Source organism: Dendrobates tinctorius, unplaced genomic scaffold (assembly GCF_039654945.1).
Source record: "Dendrobates tinctorius isolate UK_male_01 unplaced genomic scaffold, ASM3965494v1 ptg000134l, whole genome shotgun sequence".
In the NCBI taxonomy this organism is placed as follows: Eukaryota; Metazoa; Chordata; class Amphibia; order Anura; family Dendrobatidae; genus Dendrobates; species Dendrobates tinctorius.
This window is the reverse complement of record NW_027361802.1, coordinates 10,104,464-10,120,481: the sequence shown is the minus strand read 5'-3', so window position 1 is coordinate 10,120,481 and position 16,018 is coordinate 10,104,464. Positions and strand designations below refer to the sequence as shown.

General features: G+C 49.5%; 1 protein-coding gene across 2 annotated transcripts in view; it reads right to left on the bottom strand.

Annotated features, from left to right (window-relative positions):
- CFAP95 (cilia and flagella associated protein 95) overlaps positions 1 to 16,018 on the bottom strand; it is a 156,546-nt gene that overhangs the window by 41,150 nt on the left and 99,378 nt on the right. The window contains exon 5 of one of the 2 annotated variants that reach the window (XM_073543720.1): positions 3,454 to 3,514. The exons of the other annotated variant lie outside the window; for it this stretch is intronic. Within the exon in view, the coding sequence (XP_073399821.1) occupies positions 3,454 to 3,514 (61 nt within the window). The remainder of the gene's footprint in view (positions 1 to 3,453; positions 3,515 to 16,018) is intronic. 2 annotated transcript variants of the gene reach the window in all.

Genomic DNA, 16,018 nt, shown 5'->3' with positions numbered 1-16,018 from the left:
TTAGCAAACTCAATATACGCCAGGTTCTTGTGGTCCGTAACTACAGTAATGGTATGAACCACCCCCTCCAAAAAACGATTCCAATCTTCCAAGGCCAACGTAAGCGCAAGAAGTTTCGATTACTCACATCATAATTTCTTTCCGCCAGGGAGAACTTCTTGGAGAAGGCGCATGGTCTCAAATTGGTCAAGGTGGCGGGCCTCTGCGACAACACCGCCCCCACCCCCACCTCCGAGACATCAACCTCCACCACAAAAGGTTCAGATGGATCAGGTTGAACCAGAACCGGGGCAGTCATAAAGCATTTTTTCAGAGTGAGAAACGCTGCTACCGCTGAGGCAGACAAGTTCTTAACATCAGCCCCCTTCTGTGTCAAGTCAGTGAGGGGCTTGACCACCTGAGAGAACCCTTTAATAAACCTCTGGTAGTTATTGGCAAATCCCAAGAAGCCCTTGAACCCAACCTACAATTGCCTGCACCTTTTTGGGATCCATACGAAACCCCTCACTAGAGACAATGAACCCCAACAAAGGCAGTTCCTGGATGAAAAACAAGCTTTTCTCTAGCTTAGCGAAAAGTTGGTTCTCCCTGAGTCTCTGAAGAACCGCCCGAAGGTGACCAATATGTGTCTGCTTATCAAGTGAATAAACTAGAAGGTCATCCAAGCATATAACCACAAACTGCCCTATAAAATCAGAGAACACATGATTGATTAAGTTTTAGAAAACCGCAGGGCCATTGGTAAGACCAAACGGCATAACTAAATTTTCAAACAGCCCTTCTGAGGTGAGAAACGCAGATTTCCATTCATCCCCCTCCCGCACCAGGATGAGGTTATATGCCCCTTGCAAGTTTAGTTTTGAAAACCATTTGGCCCCGGATAATTGGTTACACAAATCGGGAATGAGTGGGAGGGAATGTGTTTCTTACAGTAATCTTATTCAGTTCCCGAAAGTCAAGGCATGGGCAGATACAACAGAGACAACCCTGTTTTTTTTTTTTTTTTACAAGAAAAAAACCTGAAGTAACAGGAGACACGGAAGGGTGGATATGCCCCTTGCGGAGACTCTCAGATATGTACTCCTTCTTGGCGACCTGTTTGGGATCAGAAACTTTAAACAATCAGACCTTAGGCAATTTAGCCCCAGGAATCAGGTCAATGTCACAATCAAAAGGGTGATGCGGTGGTAACCCCTCGGCCTGTCCTCAAAGTCCTTCAGGTACTCCGGAATACCCTCCAGACCGATGGACAACACAGACACAGAATTCAGGCATTTGTTTTCACAGTTGGATCCCCATTTAACAATCTCCTGGGCTCCCACTCAATGACTGGATTATGACATTGCAGCCAAGGAAACCCCAAAACCAAACCAGCAGGGGGTGATCCAGAACGAAACAGGCTATATGCTCCAGATGAACAGACCCCACCTTAAGGACGAATTCTTTAGTAACAGAGTGGATCCCGTCCTTGGTGAACGGGGTTGAGTCAATAGCCACCACTCTCATGGGTTTGTCCAACCTGACTGTCCCTATCTCACAGTGGGCTGCCAACCTCAAGTCAATCAACTTCACTGAAGACCCACAATCCACAAAAGCAGAAGAGGGAAAAAAACAATTGTTCATAACAACTTCCACTTTTAACAACAGTTTGAAGACTGAGGAATAAAGTACCTGTGGGTCTGGGTAACCTCCTCGGCAGTTACCCAGGCCTAGACGTTTCCCGAGACCTTGGAATCCGGGGGACAGTCCTTTATCCAATGACCCGGCTCTCCACAATAGAAGCAGAGTTTTTTTCTCTCTGCGGCATCTCCTCTCCTTTTCCTTCATGGAGACAGCCCCCACCTCCATGGGCTCAACCGATGATGAAGGCTCCAGTTTCACTGGCAATAGAGGAGCATCTCGTTGCACAACACCTCTCTCAGCCTGTGATCCACATGGACAGCCTGTTTCATGCCCTCCTCCAGAGAGTCGGGCGGTGGGTGCAGGGCAAAGGCATCCTTTAAATGCTAGGAGAGACCCCGTCGGAATAGCCCCCTGAGTGCCGAGTCGTTCCAGGAAACCTCGGGTGCCCATCGCCTGTACTCGGAACAGTACCACTCAACTGAGCACTTTCCCTGGGTAAGACTCATAATCATGTCTTCTGCCAATCTCACCCAATCAGATTCATTGTAAATAAGACCCAAGGCCTTCAAGAACCGATCAACAGACATTCTCTCAGGGGAGGTAAGAGATAGGGAGAAAGCTCAGGATTGCGGCCCCTCACGTAACAGAGAAATAACTATCCCCACCCTTTGACTCTCATCACCCGAGGACGCAGGGAAAAAAGTAATTTACAACTCTCTTTAAATACCCGGAATTTTTTCTTATCCCCAGAAAAGGTATTCAGAAGTTTGACAGAGGGTTCAAGTGGGGATAAGGAAACATCAGACACAGTACCCTCCCCATTGCTAGATGAGGAAGAGGCACCCGGAACAGCATTAACTATATCTGCCAACTCCCTCTGTACCTGTTGGTGAGAAGCAACCAACGCTCTTTGCTCAGCAGATTCTGCATCATCTTGGTCAGATTAGATACCTGATCTGACAGAGCACGCAGCGGATCCATAACACACAAAAAACCCTGAAACATTCTATGGGTCGGTAATAATGTGATTTCACCAATGGTGTCCCTGGTGCTGCCTAGGGGGTGCTATCAGGGGGCACATAAACGAGCGCAGGGAGTGCAGGAATAAGGCACACTGTGCGCAAGGACCTGAGACTAAGCAGTGAGCACAGGACCTGGCACTAAGAGACAGTAAACATGGTTAAGGAGAGCCGAGGGTCAAAAGCCAGACGAGAGCGTAGTACCTAGGGATAAGACAAAAAGTAAACAGAGACAAGCCAAGGGGTCAGATATCCAGGAGGGACAGGGCAGTACAAAGCAGGATGCAGAGTCAAAAGTCAGGGGACAAACCGTGTCATACACAGCAAAGCTCACACGCACAGAGACACAACATTTACGGACGAGTAACCTGGGAGAGCAACCACAAACTGAGTAAACGGAATTATCACCGACACCAAATCCAGGAACTGCCAACATTAAATAGCCACCCCAGAACCAAAGAGAGGCGAACTAAAATTAACCCTGACCTGACCAGGATGGAGGCGGAACCATCCTGTCCAGAGTCATGACAGTTACCTGTATAAAAGGACATGACATCAGACCTCCAGTATATAATTAATATAAATTTCTGAGTCTGATGGTGATGGATATTTTGTATCTTAGAGAAGCAACTTATGTACTGTACTTGTAGTACATGGAGTAAAGTGTGCAACACAGTATGCAATAATGGTGAACCTGTTCTGTCTCTTTCTCTTAGGCTTTGTTAGGCCTGAAGGCATATTCTTGCTCAGTCATCTCTAAATATATATATATATGGAGAAGATTAATAAAGAAAACAATGGTACTACTTACTTGAAATGTTGTATAGTGAAAAGGGGCCATATAGTCAATACCATAAGTTGTTATAAGATGCCTAAAAGAGATGGCGATAAGTGAGGTAACACAGTAAAAAAATATAACACAGAAGAGAGAGAATTAATCGAATTGTTTACCCCATTTCAGGCAAATATAAAAGTCACAAACTTTTGTGCAAAGTGTAGTGCTTTAAGAGTGGATTATATATATGAATCTACATATAAATGTACAATTTCATCTTCTATTACAAGTTATGTAAACAATTTTCCATTTATTTTTTTATCAAAATGGAAATATGCTATTGCACTGTTGATGGCTAAAAAGTCAGAAACAGCTGTAATAAAGATGAAATAAGTGGCTCTGTAGATATGACACTGCATCTTTGCGATACGCAAGCACTGGATGCATACAGTAATTGGCTAAAAAAGTACCTAAAGTACATATCTCTGTACACTAAAATGACCGCTCGTTTGCCCAACTCATCCATAGGCAGCATCCACATTTAGATGAGCAGAGTATGAGCTGTAAAGCTCCATTTGTCCGATGGATGGAGAATGGTTGTGGACTCATCTTGGGTAATGTATACAGGCTATTTATAAGGGTATGTGCACACGTTGTGGATTTTGATGCGTTTCCGCAGCGTTTTTGGAAGCGTGGAATTGCCTCAAATCCGCAGTGCAGAGTGCACACAATGTTAATGAATGGGAAATTGATATTAATAAAGGCATTGGCACTTTCAATGTGTTCTTCTGTGAGCAGTACATTTCCCCTTCATTTTTATATTTTGCTCACATGCATTGGAGTGAGTTGTTTAATAAAGATTGGCAATTTCCAGAATTTAGAACCTAATGATTCGTCAGTCGATTGGTTTTATTATTTTGATATGCTGCCGTGTAAGAAATGTTAAAAACATAACTATTGCCCTTTGATACCTCTCAGTCACAGGTGATCTACACATCTATAAATATTTTTTATTTTCAGATATTAAAACCATCTGTGTGACTTGTAACAGAGGATGAAAATTGTACATTTATATCGTCTTCAATTAATCTGTCTTGCTTATAACTTTTATTATAGGAGGTTCGGCACTAATTAATTTTGATACATACAATAAGTTTTTTTTAATATTAGCACTTCAGCAATAATTGGAAATACATGATTCACTAGGACTGTGTGTATTTGAGTAATTACTTCAGGAGGGTTACATGATTTTGTTTTATGCCAAAATATTAAGGTAATAAAATATTTCGATAGAATAAACCTACACAATACAAAATAATCAGATGAAATACATTAACCCCTTCCCTCCACAGACACTTGTCATTTTTTTTCCCCTCTACTTCTTTCTTATTTTTATTTCTCTGTCCACAGACATATGATGGCTTGTTTTTTACAGGATGAGCTGTAGTTTTGAATAACACCATTCATTTTACTATTTAGTGTACTGAAAAACAGGTAAAAATGTCAAGTGTGGTGAAATTTGGAATAAAAATGCAATTCTGGCATTTTTTTGTGTTTTATTTTTATGGCGTACATTCTGTGGAAAAAGTTACTCTGAAACATTATTCTCAGTACCAGGGACAGACACTGACAGCTTGGGGCCCCTGTGCAAGAAATGTGTCTGGGCCCCCCTTCTTTTATGGCATCAAATCTACATATACATATATATGCGCTATGCCATGTGCATATAGAAAATGTGCAAGGTTTTACAGTACAAGCTAAGTGAATGAGAACCCTTAAGTCTCATGCACACGCTGCTTACTTTTTCCTTGCAGATTTGCAGCAAATTAAAACTGCATAATGTCACTTCCTGCAGCGTATTTCACCCATACTAATGAGTGGGGAAAATAAGAAACAAAAGCCTGGCAAAAATGTGGAAAAAAATAAATGTATTTTACGCAACTTTCTTCCTGCCAACACATTAGGACATGCAGAATAATTTTCTTCTGTAAATCCTGAACGTGTGCACATATCCTTAGTCCCTGTCCTATGTCCCCATCATTCATTATAAGTACTTGATGGCAGCGAAATGAATTTTGGGGTGGGAGAAGACACCAACAGGTATTGAGGCAGTGACCGGAGTCATATGTGAGGGTCGCTATGTGTCCCCCAGGATGCACTCAGAAGCATATTAGATCCGCTGGAGTGCCTTGTGGTCACAGCAGTGTGCCTGGGAGTCACAAGGAAGCATAAAAGAAAGTTTGAACCTGGCAAAGTTATTTTTGACCAAGGAGCTTGTTCAGGAAAACCCGGTAAGAGCTTTTATTTTTGAAACGGACTGCAGGAAGGTAGTGGGGTCCGGACCGTTTCCTCCAGCCCAAATCTTATAAGTGGCCCATGGCCATAGAGCGGAATGAAGGAAGAAAAACCCTGCAGGAAGAGTTTGGGTGTGTCAGTTTTGATCTTGCAAGCAGACAGAGCAGTTAGTCTGCAAAGCACTCCCTGTTATGATTGGGTCACCGAGGAGGAGAGCAAGCCCAAGCTAAGCCACAGAAAACCAGAGAGGTTGGTAACTAAGCGGATTGCAGACCCCTGATCCTATCCACACAACTAGCAGTAGCCGTGGAGCGTACCTACGATGATCCTAGATGCCTTGGCACTGCCGGAGAGCTAACTAAGCCTAAAGCGAGAAAGGGGAAATCTAAACTGCCCCAGAGCAGACCCCAAAGGAATAGATAGCCCCGAAACATATATTGTCGGTGAGACAAGATGAAAACACAAATGCAGGCAGGAAAATAGACTGAGCAAATGATGGGGCCCACACTGACTAGACAGGACAGGAAAGGAAAGACACTGTCTGCAGTCACACAAAAAACCCTGCAAAAAGTCCAACACGTCTGATGCAAAAAACACTGAAGTCGCAAGACTTCGCCCACTATATCAGCACTCTGGTATATTCTGAAAGCAGAGCAAAAAGAGGCCATACTAATAAGGGACAAAAACAAACTGGCACAAGCAGTAACATATGGACTGTGATTCAGCACAGCCCCAGCCGGAGCTGGCTGACCCACACAAAACTGAGATTGTTACACCGCTCCGACATACTCACCCGGCCTCCGCTCCCATGCCGTCTCTGCATATTCACCCGGCCTCCGCGCGCACACAGCAGCCTCTCGCCACCCAACGGCCACAGCGGTCACCTCTGAAAGGCTTGCGGCCGACGCCATCTCTGCATTCTGTGCGCATGCGCCATAGGCCGCGGCCGCGCCTCCCTTCTGCTTCTTGTGCTCCGGCTGTGCCCTGACCCAGAAGCACCTTCGGACCAATGGCAGACCAGACGGGGCCATATCAGGCTGCCTCCCCCTGACGGAGGCGCCTGATCGTTGTGTTACCTTTCACACTGGGCCCTGCTTCCTCCTGTGCTCTCTGCAGCCTCTCAGTGCCGTCCTCGGTGTTTCCTGCAGCAGCCTCGCAGCCTGTCTTCCGTGTTCCCTGCAGTATTCTCAGCCCTGCTCCAGTCCTGCCATCCTACTCCAGTCCTGCCTCCAGTGTTCCTGTTCCATCCTGCTCCAGTCCTGCCGTCCTACTCCAGTCCTGCCTCTGGTGTTCCTGTTCCATCCTGCTCCAGTCCTGCTGTCCTACTCCAGTCCTGCCTCCGGTGTTCCTGTTCCATCCTGCTCCAGTCCTTCCGTCCTACTCCAGTCCTGCCTCCGGTGTTCCTGTTCCATCCTGCTCCAGTCCTTCCGTCCTACTCCAGTCCTGCCACCGGGGTTCCAGTTCCATCCTGCTCCAATCCTCCCGTCCTCCTCTAATCCTGTCTCCTGTGTTCCTGCTCTAGCCATCCCTTCACGTTCCAGTCTACTGTCTTACTCCATTTCTGTCTCCTGTGTTCCAGCTCTGTCCTGTCATCTACACTTCAATCCCTCCACGTTCCAGTCTACAGTCTTACTGCACTCCTGTCTCCTGTGTTCTAGCTCTGTTCTGTCATCTACATTTCAGTCCCACAGTCCTACTCCAGTCCATCCTGAGCCGCCCCGCTCGGTACCGGCTACCATGGTACTTGAACCCCTGGGCCTGCTCCTAACGGTCCCTGTACAGGGGTCGGTTCCATCTGGCAGCTCGCCCGGGGCCCCTCGGTGCCACGGTCCAGAGGGTACACTCGTGGAGATTCCGGCTCCTGACCACCCACGCTAACAGTACGATCAGGCCATGGACTCTGCCGGTACTACCACTGCTACTCAGAAAGAGTTGCTCTTCCTGCGGGAGAATCAGGGACACATTATGTCAGTCATGAAGTCTATGGACACCCGTTTGTCGGCCCTGTAGGTGGCCGATCCTGGAAATGCACTCAACTGGCCAGTCTCCAACAGGAGCTGGGTCAGCAACAAGATACTCAAGCCCACATTTTGTCTTACATGGCCTCCTTTGACAGTCGCTTGTCGGCCTTCCAGGCTGCCACTGCAGCCCCGACTCTTCCCTCCGCGTTTACAGCTCTTCCGACGCCCCGCCTCGCCAAACCGCCTCGCTTCACCGGGGATCCCAAGCTCTGTAGGGGGTTTTTAAATCAGTGTAGCCTCCACTCTGAATGGTTGCTGCAGCAATATCCCTCTGACCGGGCCAAGGTGGCCTTCATCATGTCCCATCTGGAGGGGGAGGCCCTGTCTTGGTTGAATCCCCTTTGGGAACGTGATGACCCTGTAGTCTCGAGTCTCCCGGTTTTCCTGGATACTTTTCGCAGAGTCTTCGATGAGCCTCTCTCACTGAGTCACTCTTTAACTTACATCAGGGTTCTCTCACGGTCAGACAGTACACTATTCGTTTTCTCCTCCAAGCTCGGCTGGAATAACGCGGCTTTGGTAGGGGCATTCTGGCGCGGTCTTTCAGGCAGAATAAAAGATGAACTCGCGGGTCAAGATACCCCGTCCACCTTAGAGGACCTTATCTCGCTGGCTACCCGCATTGACCTACGCTTCCAGGAGCGCGCTCGGGAGTCAGCGAGAGACAGGAGGTCCACCAGGCCAGTTCCCCTTTTCACCCGTTCTGCCAGTCCCTGTTCGGCCGGGTCCTCTTCTCCCTCCTCGGTTGAATCCATGCAGATAGATCGCCTAAAGTCGGCCGAGTTGCATCAGGGAGAGAGGCAGGCACAAGGTCTGTGCCTCTATTGCAGTGATTCGTCACACTATGTCTGCACCTGTCCTAAGAGACAGGGAAACTTCTCCACATAGGTCAGGTAAGAGAGGCCTCCCTAGGTGATGATGATCCCTCTCAACCTCTTACGATGTCTGTGCTTTTGGTTTCAGGGGAGAGACGTGGGTCCGAGGTGGCCTATGTGGATTCGGGCTCAGCAGGTAACTTCATTCGACCTGAAGGGGTGGACAAATACCAAATTCATGTGGTTACTCTCTCTAACCCTATCCAGATTGCCGCAGTGGATGGCAAACCGCTACAGGTGACCGTCACCTTGGTCACTGAACAAGTGGAGTTGCAAGTCCGAGCCTTACACCAAGAGAAGGTAGCCTTTTACGTTTTGCCTAAGCTCTTTCACACCATTCTACTCGGCCTTCCATGGTTAACGACTCATCAGCCTGTTCTCGACTGGTCTTCTGGGGAGATACTCCGCTGGGGGCACCCGTGCCAAGCTCGCTGCCTGACTCCTGTCCACCTGGCGGCCGCTCCTCGGTCCCCTCCAGACCTTTCGGGTCTTCCTCCACACCGGCCGTTTGACTGCCCAATTGAACTTGTTCCCGGCTCAACCCCTCCAAGGGGTAGAATCTACCCTCTGTCTCCCGCAGAGACTACCGCCATGTCCGAGTACGTCCGAGAGAACCTCGCTAAAGGCTTTATACGGAAATCCTCTTCGCCCGCGGGAGCTGGATTCTTCTTTGTCAAAAAGAAGGACGGAACTCTACAGCCGTGCATTGACTATCGGGGCTTGAATGAGATTACCATCAAGAACAGGTACCCTCTTCCACTCATTCCGGAGCTGTTTGACCGTCTCAGAGGGGCTCGGGTCTTCTCCAAGCTGGACCTCAGAGGAGCCTATAATCTGGTCCGTATCCGTGCAGGTGACGAGTGGAAGACCGCTTTCAACACTCGAGACGGCCATTACGAGTACCTGGTCATGCCCTTTGGTCTCTGCAATGCTCCTGCGGTGTTTCAAGAGTTCGTCAATGAGATCTTCCGGGATCTCTTGTACTCCTGTGTGGTCGTGTACTTAGACGACATCCTTGTCTTCTCGCCGGACCTCTCGTCCCACAGAAAGAGTGTCCGCCTGGTGCTACAGCATATTCGGGAGAACCGCCTGTATGCGAAGATAGAGAAATGTCGCTTCGAACAGACCTCTCTGCCGATTCTGGGATACATTATCTCCGACGCTGGACTAAGGATGGATCCCAAGAAGTTGTCTGCCATTCTCAAATGGCCTTGCTCCGTCGGAGTAAGGGCGATACAACGCTTTCTCGGATTCGCCAATTATTACCGGCAATTTGTCTCCCACTTCTCCGCGATCACAAGACCTATTTCTGCTCTCACCCGTAAAGGGACTACCCCAAAGATTAGACTCCTGAGGCGGAAGAGGCCTTTCTGACCCTAAAACAGGATTTCTCCACGGCACCGGTCCTGCATCGCCCTGAGAGCAATCGACCTTTTGTACTCGAGGTGGATGCTTCATCGACAGGTGTTGGGGCAGTGTTGTCCCAGAGATCCGCCTCCGGTCGCCTGCACCCTTGTGACTTCTTCTCGAAGGCCTTTTCTCCATCCGAGTGTAACTACTCAATCAGCGACCGGGAACTCCTGACCATCAAGTTGGCCTTGGAGGAATGGCGTCACCTCCTGGAGGGAGCTGCCCATCCCTTTGTCATCTTCTCGGACCACAAGAATCTGGCCTATCTCCATTCTGCTCAGAGACTCAACCCTCGTCAGGTCAGATGGTCCTTATTTTTAGATTTGACTTCGAGCTCCTCTTCCGTCCTGGCAACAAGAATACCAAAGCCAACGCCCTGTCCAGAGTCTTCCAGCCACACGAAACCACGAAGGAACCTTCGTATATCATTGATCCCACTAGGATCATCACAGTGGCTCCAGTGAACTGGCTTGCTCCTCCTCCAGGCAAGACGCTTGTGCCTGAGAACCTAAAGCGAAAAGTCCTCCTATGGGGGCACTCCTCCAAACTGGCCGGCCATGACGGAACTAAGATGACCCTTGACCTTATCATGCGTCACTACTGGTGGCCCACGCTTCGCCAAGATGTACTCGACTTTGTGGCTGATTGTCCATCCTGTGCTAAAAACAAAGTGCCACGAAGACCTCCATCCGGCTTGTTGCTTCCGTTGCTCGTCCCTGCGTTCCCTTGGGAAAACATCACCATGGATTTTATCACCGACCTACCCTGCTCTTCGGGCTGCACAGTCATTTTGGTGGTGGTGGATCGTTTTTCCAAGATGGTTCACTTCGTCCCTCTGCCCGGTCTTCCCTCGGCGCCGGAGCTGGCCAAAGTTTTCATTCACCAAATCTTCAGACTCCATGGACTACCTCAACGCATCGTGTCTGACTGAGGGGTTCAGTTTACCTCCAAGTTCTGGCGATCACTTTGTAAGCTCATGAATGTTTCCCTCGACATCTCCTCGGCCTACCATCCACAGTCCAACTGACAGGTAGAGCGTACCAACTAGACGTTGACTGGGTACCTACGTCATTTCTCCAACACCCACCAGAACGATTGGGTCAACTTACTCCCCTGGCCAGAGTTTGCTTATAGCAACCATGCTGGCGAGTCCTCGGCCAAGTCTCCGTTCTTCATTGTCTTTGGCAGACATCCTGGTGTTCCCCTTCCGATAACCCCTGCCTCCGAGGTACCCACGGCCAACGCCTTGTCCTCTGAATTCTCCAAGATTTGGGCCGAGACCAATACGTCACTCAAGAGGTCCGCTGATCAGATGAAGAATTATGCCGACAAAAGGAGATTGGATCCTCCACCATATCGTGTCGGGGACAAAGTCTGGCTCTCCTCCAAATTCATCCGGTTGAAACTGCCCTCCTACAAGTTGGGACCACGCTACATCGGTCCGTTTGAGATTCTTGGACATATCAATGAGGTCGCCTACAAATTGAGGTTGCCTGCTTCGCTCCGGGTCCCGAACACCTTCCACGTCTCTCTCCTGAAGCCTGTGGTGCTGAATCGCTTCCATTCCTTGCCTGATCCTGGTCCTCAGCCGGTGGGTGCCGATGATGTCTTTGAAGTGCAGGACATTCTCGCTATGAAGAGGGTTAGAGGTAGGACATTCTGTCTTGCTGATTGGAAGGGCTTAGGTCCTGAGGAGAGATCCTGGGAACCTCGGGAGAATATCAATGCTCACCGTATCAAGAGATTTCTTGCTAATCTCCGGGGAGGGCGGCTTAGGAGAGGGGGTACTGTTACACCGCTCTGACATACTCACCTGGCCTCCGCTCCCATGCCGTCTCTGCATATTCACCCGGCCTCCGCTCCCACGCCGCAGCCTCTCACCACCCGACGGCCATGGCGGTCACCTCTGACAGGCTCGCGGCCGACGCCATCTCTGCATGCAATGCGCATGCGCCATAGGCCGCGGCCGCGCCTCCCTTCTGTTTCTTGTGCTACGGCTGTACCCTGACCCGGAAGCACCTTCGGACCAATGGCAGACCAGACGGGGCCATATCAGGCCACCTCCACCTGAGGGAGGCGCCTGATCGTTGTGTTACCTTTCAAACTGGGCCCTGCTTCCTCCTGTGCTCTCTGCAGCCTCTCAGTGCCGTCCTTGGTGTTTCCTGCAGCAGCCTCGCAGCCTGTCTTCCGTGTTCCCTGCAGTATTCTCAGTCCTGCTCCAGTCCTGCCGTCCTACTCCAGTCCTGCCTCCGGTGTTCCTGTTCCATCCTGCTCCAGTCCTGCCGTCCTACTCCAGTCCTGCCTCCGGTGTTCCTGTTCCATCCTGCTCCAGTCTTGCCGTCCTACTCCAGTCCTGCCTCCGGTGTTCCTGTTGCATCCTGCTCCAGTCCTTCCATCCTCCTCTAATCCTGTCTCCTGTGTTCCTGCTCTAGCCATCCCTCCACGTTCCAGTCTACTGTCTTACTCCATTTCTGTCTCCTGTGTTCCAGCTCTGTCCTGTCATCTACACTTCAGTCCCTCCACATTCCAGTCTACAGTCTTACTCCACTCCTGTCTCCTGTGTTCCAGCTCTGTTCTGTAATCTACACTTCAGTCCCACAGTCCTACTCCAGTCCATCCTGAGCCGCCCCTCTCGGTATCGGCTACCGTGGTACTTGAACCCCTGGGCCTGCTCCTAACGGTCCCTGTATAGGGGTCGGTTCCACCTGGCAGCTCACCTGGGGCCCCTCAGTGCCACGGTCCAGAGGGTCCACTCCTGGAGATTCCGGCTCCTGAACACCCACGCTAACAGTGATAGACAAAATCAGATCAAATGCAAACAGAATAGCAAATGAACACTTAGCTGAACATGCAGGGACTGAGATGGAAACATCAGACCTCAGGAGGCAAGAAGGAAATCACCAGCAGGGATAGAGGGAGTCGGCTGTCTTAAATCCCAATCTGAAACCCCAGATCTCCAATCGTCGTCCTCATTATCAGGTGGCAAGCCTCTGTTAATCAGATCAACTCCATTACCTCCAGTAACCACCAGAGGGAGCCCAGAAAGAGAACTCACAACCCCTCTGTCAATCTGACCAGCTCCACTACCTTCAGTAATAACCAGAGGGAGGCCAGAAAGCGAATTCACAACAACTCCCTGTGCTCTGACAGGTTGGTGGAGAGGTTTAGTAAGCCCCTCAAAGCCATGCTCAAAAACGTGGTTGCCAAGGATGGGAGAGATTGGGACATGTTATTGCCCTATCTAATGTTTGCTATCCGCGACGTACCGCATGGATCCACGGGGTTCTCCCAATTTCAGCTATTGTATGGCAGGCACCCGATGGGACTGCTGGATGTAGCCAAACAGATGAGGTAACAGGAGCCCACTTCACATAAGTGTCACTGATAATGTGGCAAATATGCAGGATCGGATTGCGGCCGTGAGGCCCATTGTAAAGGAGCATCTGTTGGATGCCTAGGCCTTTCAGAGCCGCACGTATAATAAAAGGGCCACAGTCAGGACCTTTAAAGGAGGAGACCAGGTGTTGGTACTATTACCCACCCCAGAGAGTAAGCTCATGGCAAGAGCCTTATGAGATATAGGGGAAAATGGAGGAAGTGAATTATAGAGTGTACCAACCTGGAAAAAGGAAACCCGAGCAACTGTATCATGTAAACCTGCTAAAGGCATGGAAGGACCGAGAATATTTGGTCGCGGAGGCGACTCCGGTAGCACCAATGGAGGTCCCTCTGGCATTAGCCAAGGACACAGCCGGGTGTGAGGTAAAAGTAAAAGACGCCCTCCTGAAACAGCAGCGACTGGAGGCTCGAGCTTTGGTGCAGCAGAATACAGATGTATTCTCAGAGCTGCCGGGGGGAACCTCGGTAATTCAGCATGACATTGTCACCGAGCCCCAGGTAAGGGTACGGATGAAACCATACTGAGTGCCAGATGCCTGGATGCAAGCCATAGCGGCTGAAGTGAAGCAAATGCCTCAATTGGGAGTCATTGAAGAGTACCGGAGTCAGTGGGCTAGCCCCATTGTGTTAATACCTAAACCAGATGGGTCGTTATGCTTCTGTAATGACTTCCGGAAGTTAAATGAGGTGTCAAAATTTGACCTCTATCCAATGCCTCGGGTGGATGAGCTAATTGAAACACTGGGGAAGGCCCAGTACTTCACCATGCTTGATCTCACCAAAGGATACTGGCAGGTCCCCCTGACAGAATTGGCTAAAGACCACATTTATCACGCCAAAGGATCTATTTCACTATGTCGTCTTGCCCTTTGGGTTACATGGGGCTCTGGCCACATTCCAGAGGCTGATGGACACAGTGTTAGAACCGCATCGGAAATACGCATCGGCCTATTTAGATGACATACTGTCATGATCCATGCTGGATTATGACAGATAAAAGCATAAGTAACCTTTTTTTTTCCTTTGAGCTGTTTGCTCAGGGTTGGTTTTGCCCCCGGTGGCTATTAGGGTCATTGCACAGTGGTGTCTTTTGTTCTAGTTTGCCCCCGGTGGTGGTTAGTGTTATTGCACATGATAATGAAGCAGGTGTGATTCCTTGGGTCCTGCCTATAAAGGTGTAGCAGGTGGTTTCACTCACTGTTGGTGATATTACTCATTTCCAACCAAGTCTGGTGAAGGAAGGAATTACAAAGAGGTGTTCCTTGCAGCTCTGACAAAGCTTGGAGAAGTAGCAGCTATTCTGGAGGAAAGCTGCATTCTGGTGGTGGACTCTGTTGCTTGGAGCAATAGCAACAGAGCAAAGCTAAGTGGTGTTATCCATGTTTGTATTTTTCCCTGGTGTGTATTAGTACAGTGGTGGGGCCAGTGCCTGCACCACCCAGCTCCCTAGCAAGGGATAGGTGTAGGGTGTGCTAGGGTGACAGGTTCCGGCTCGGCGACAGGTTAAGAGCCTGTATAGGGAACGTTAGGAGTGTGAGGGACACTGACTGAGGGAAGTGCAGGAGGTCTCCACGTCCCCGTTCCCTATCGCAGGGCCCACCGTTGTAACTGTTTCCCCTTCCCCCGTGTCTTGTTTTAGTTACCGACCTGCGGGTCGTGTCACACAGGACAGTTACACGTGCCATGTCTTGTTGTTTTAGTTATCGACTTGCGGGTCGTGTCACACAGGACGGGTCCACGTGACACATAGTCATCTTTAGTACCAACTGGGAGACCCACCTGTCCCAGGTACAAGCCGTGCTACAGTCGCTCAGAATCGCAGGGTTAACAGCAAATCCAAACAAATGCGCAATAGGGCTCACGGAAGCTCGGTACTTAGGTTATGTGATCGGCCGCGGGATGATCAAACCCCGAGTAAACAAAGTCGATGCCATCCAAAACTGGCCCAAGCCCTTAAGTACCAAACAGGTAAAGGCATTCCTTGGCATCATTGGGTACTACCGCCGGTTTATACCTAATTTCGTGGGGAAATCAGCACCCCTAACAGACCTACTAAAAGGTAAGAAGACAGTGATGGTCCGATGGAATCCTCAAGAGGAAGCATTCCAGTCCCTGAAGTCGGTGTTGTGTGGACAACCGGTCCTCATCAGCCCAGATTTCAAGAAGACCTTTATTGTAAAACCGATGCCTCGGAGGTAGGCCTAAGAGCGGTGCTGTCACAAGAGGTGAACGGGGATGAGCATCCAGTCACCTACTCGAGCAGGAAACTGACCCCGGCAGAGAAAAATTATAGCGTAGTGGAGAAGGAATGCTTGGCGATTAAATGGGCCTTGGTGTCCCTACGCTACTATTTGCTCGGGCGTCAGTTTTGTTTGGTAACAGACTATTCACCCCTCGTTTGGATCAGAAGCGCAAAAGAGAGGAATGCTTGAGTCACCAGATGGTTCCTGTCCCTACAAAGCTTTAGTTTCTCAATGGAACATTGGGCGGTGAAATCACAGGGAAATGTGGATGCCCTGTCAAGTGCCCCTGTATAGTGAAAAATGTTCAACCCCACAAATTTGAACTTGGGCGGTATGGGAGGCAGTGACCGGAGTCATA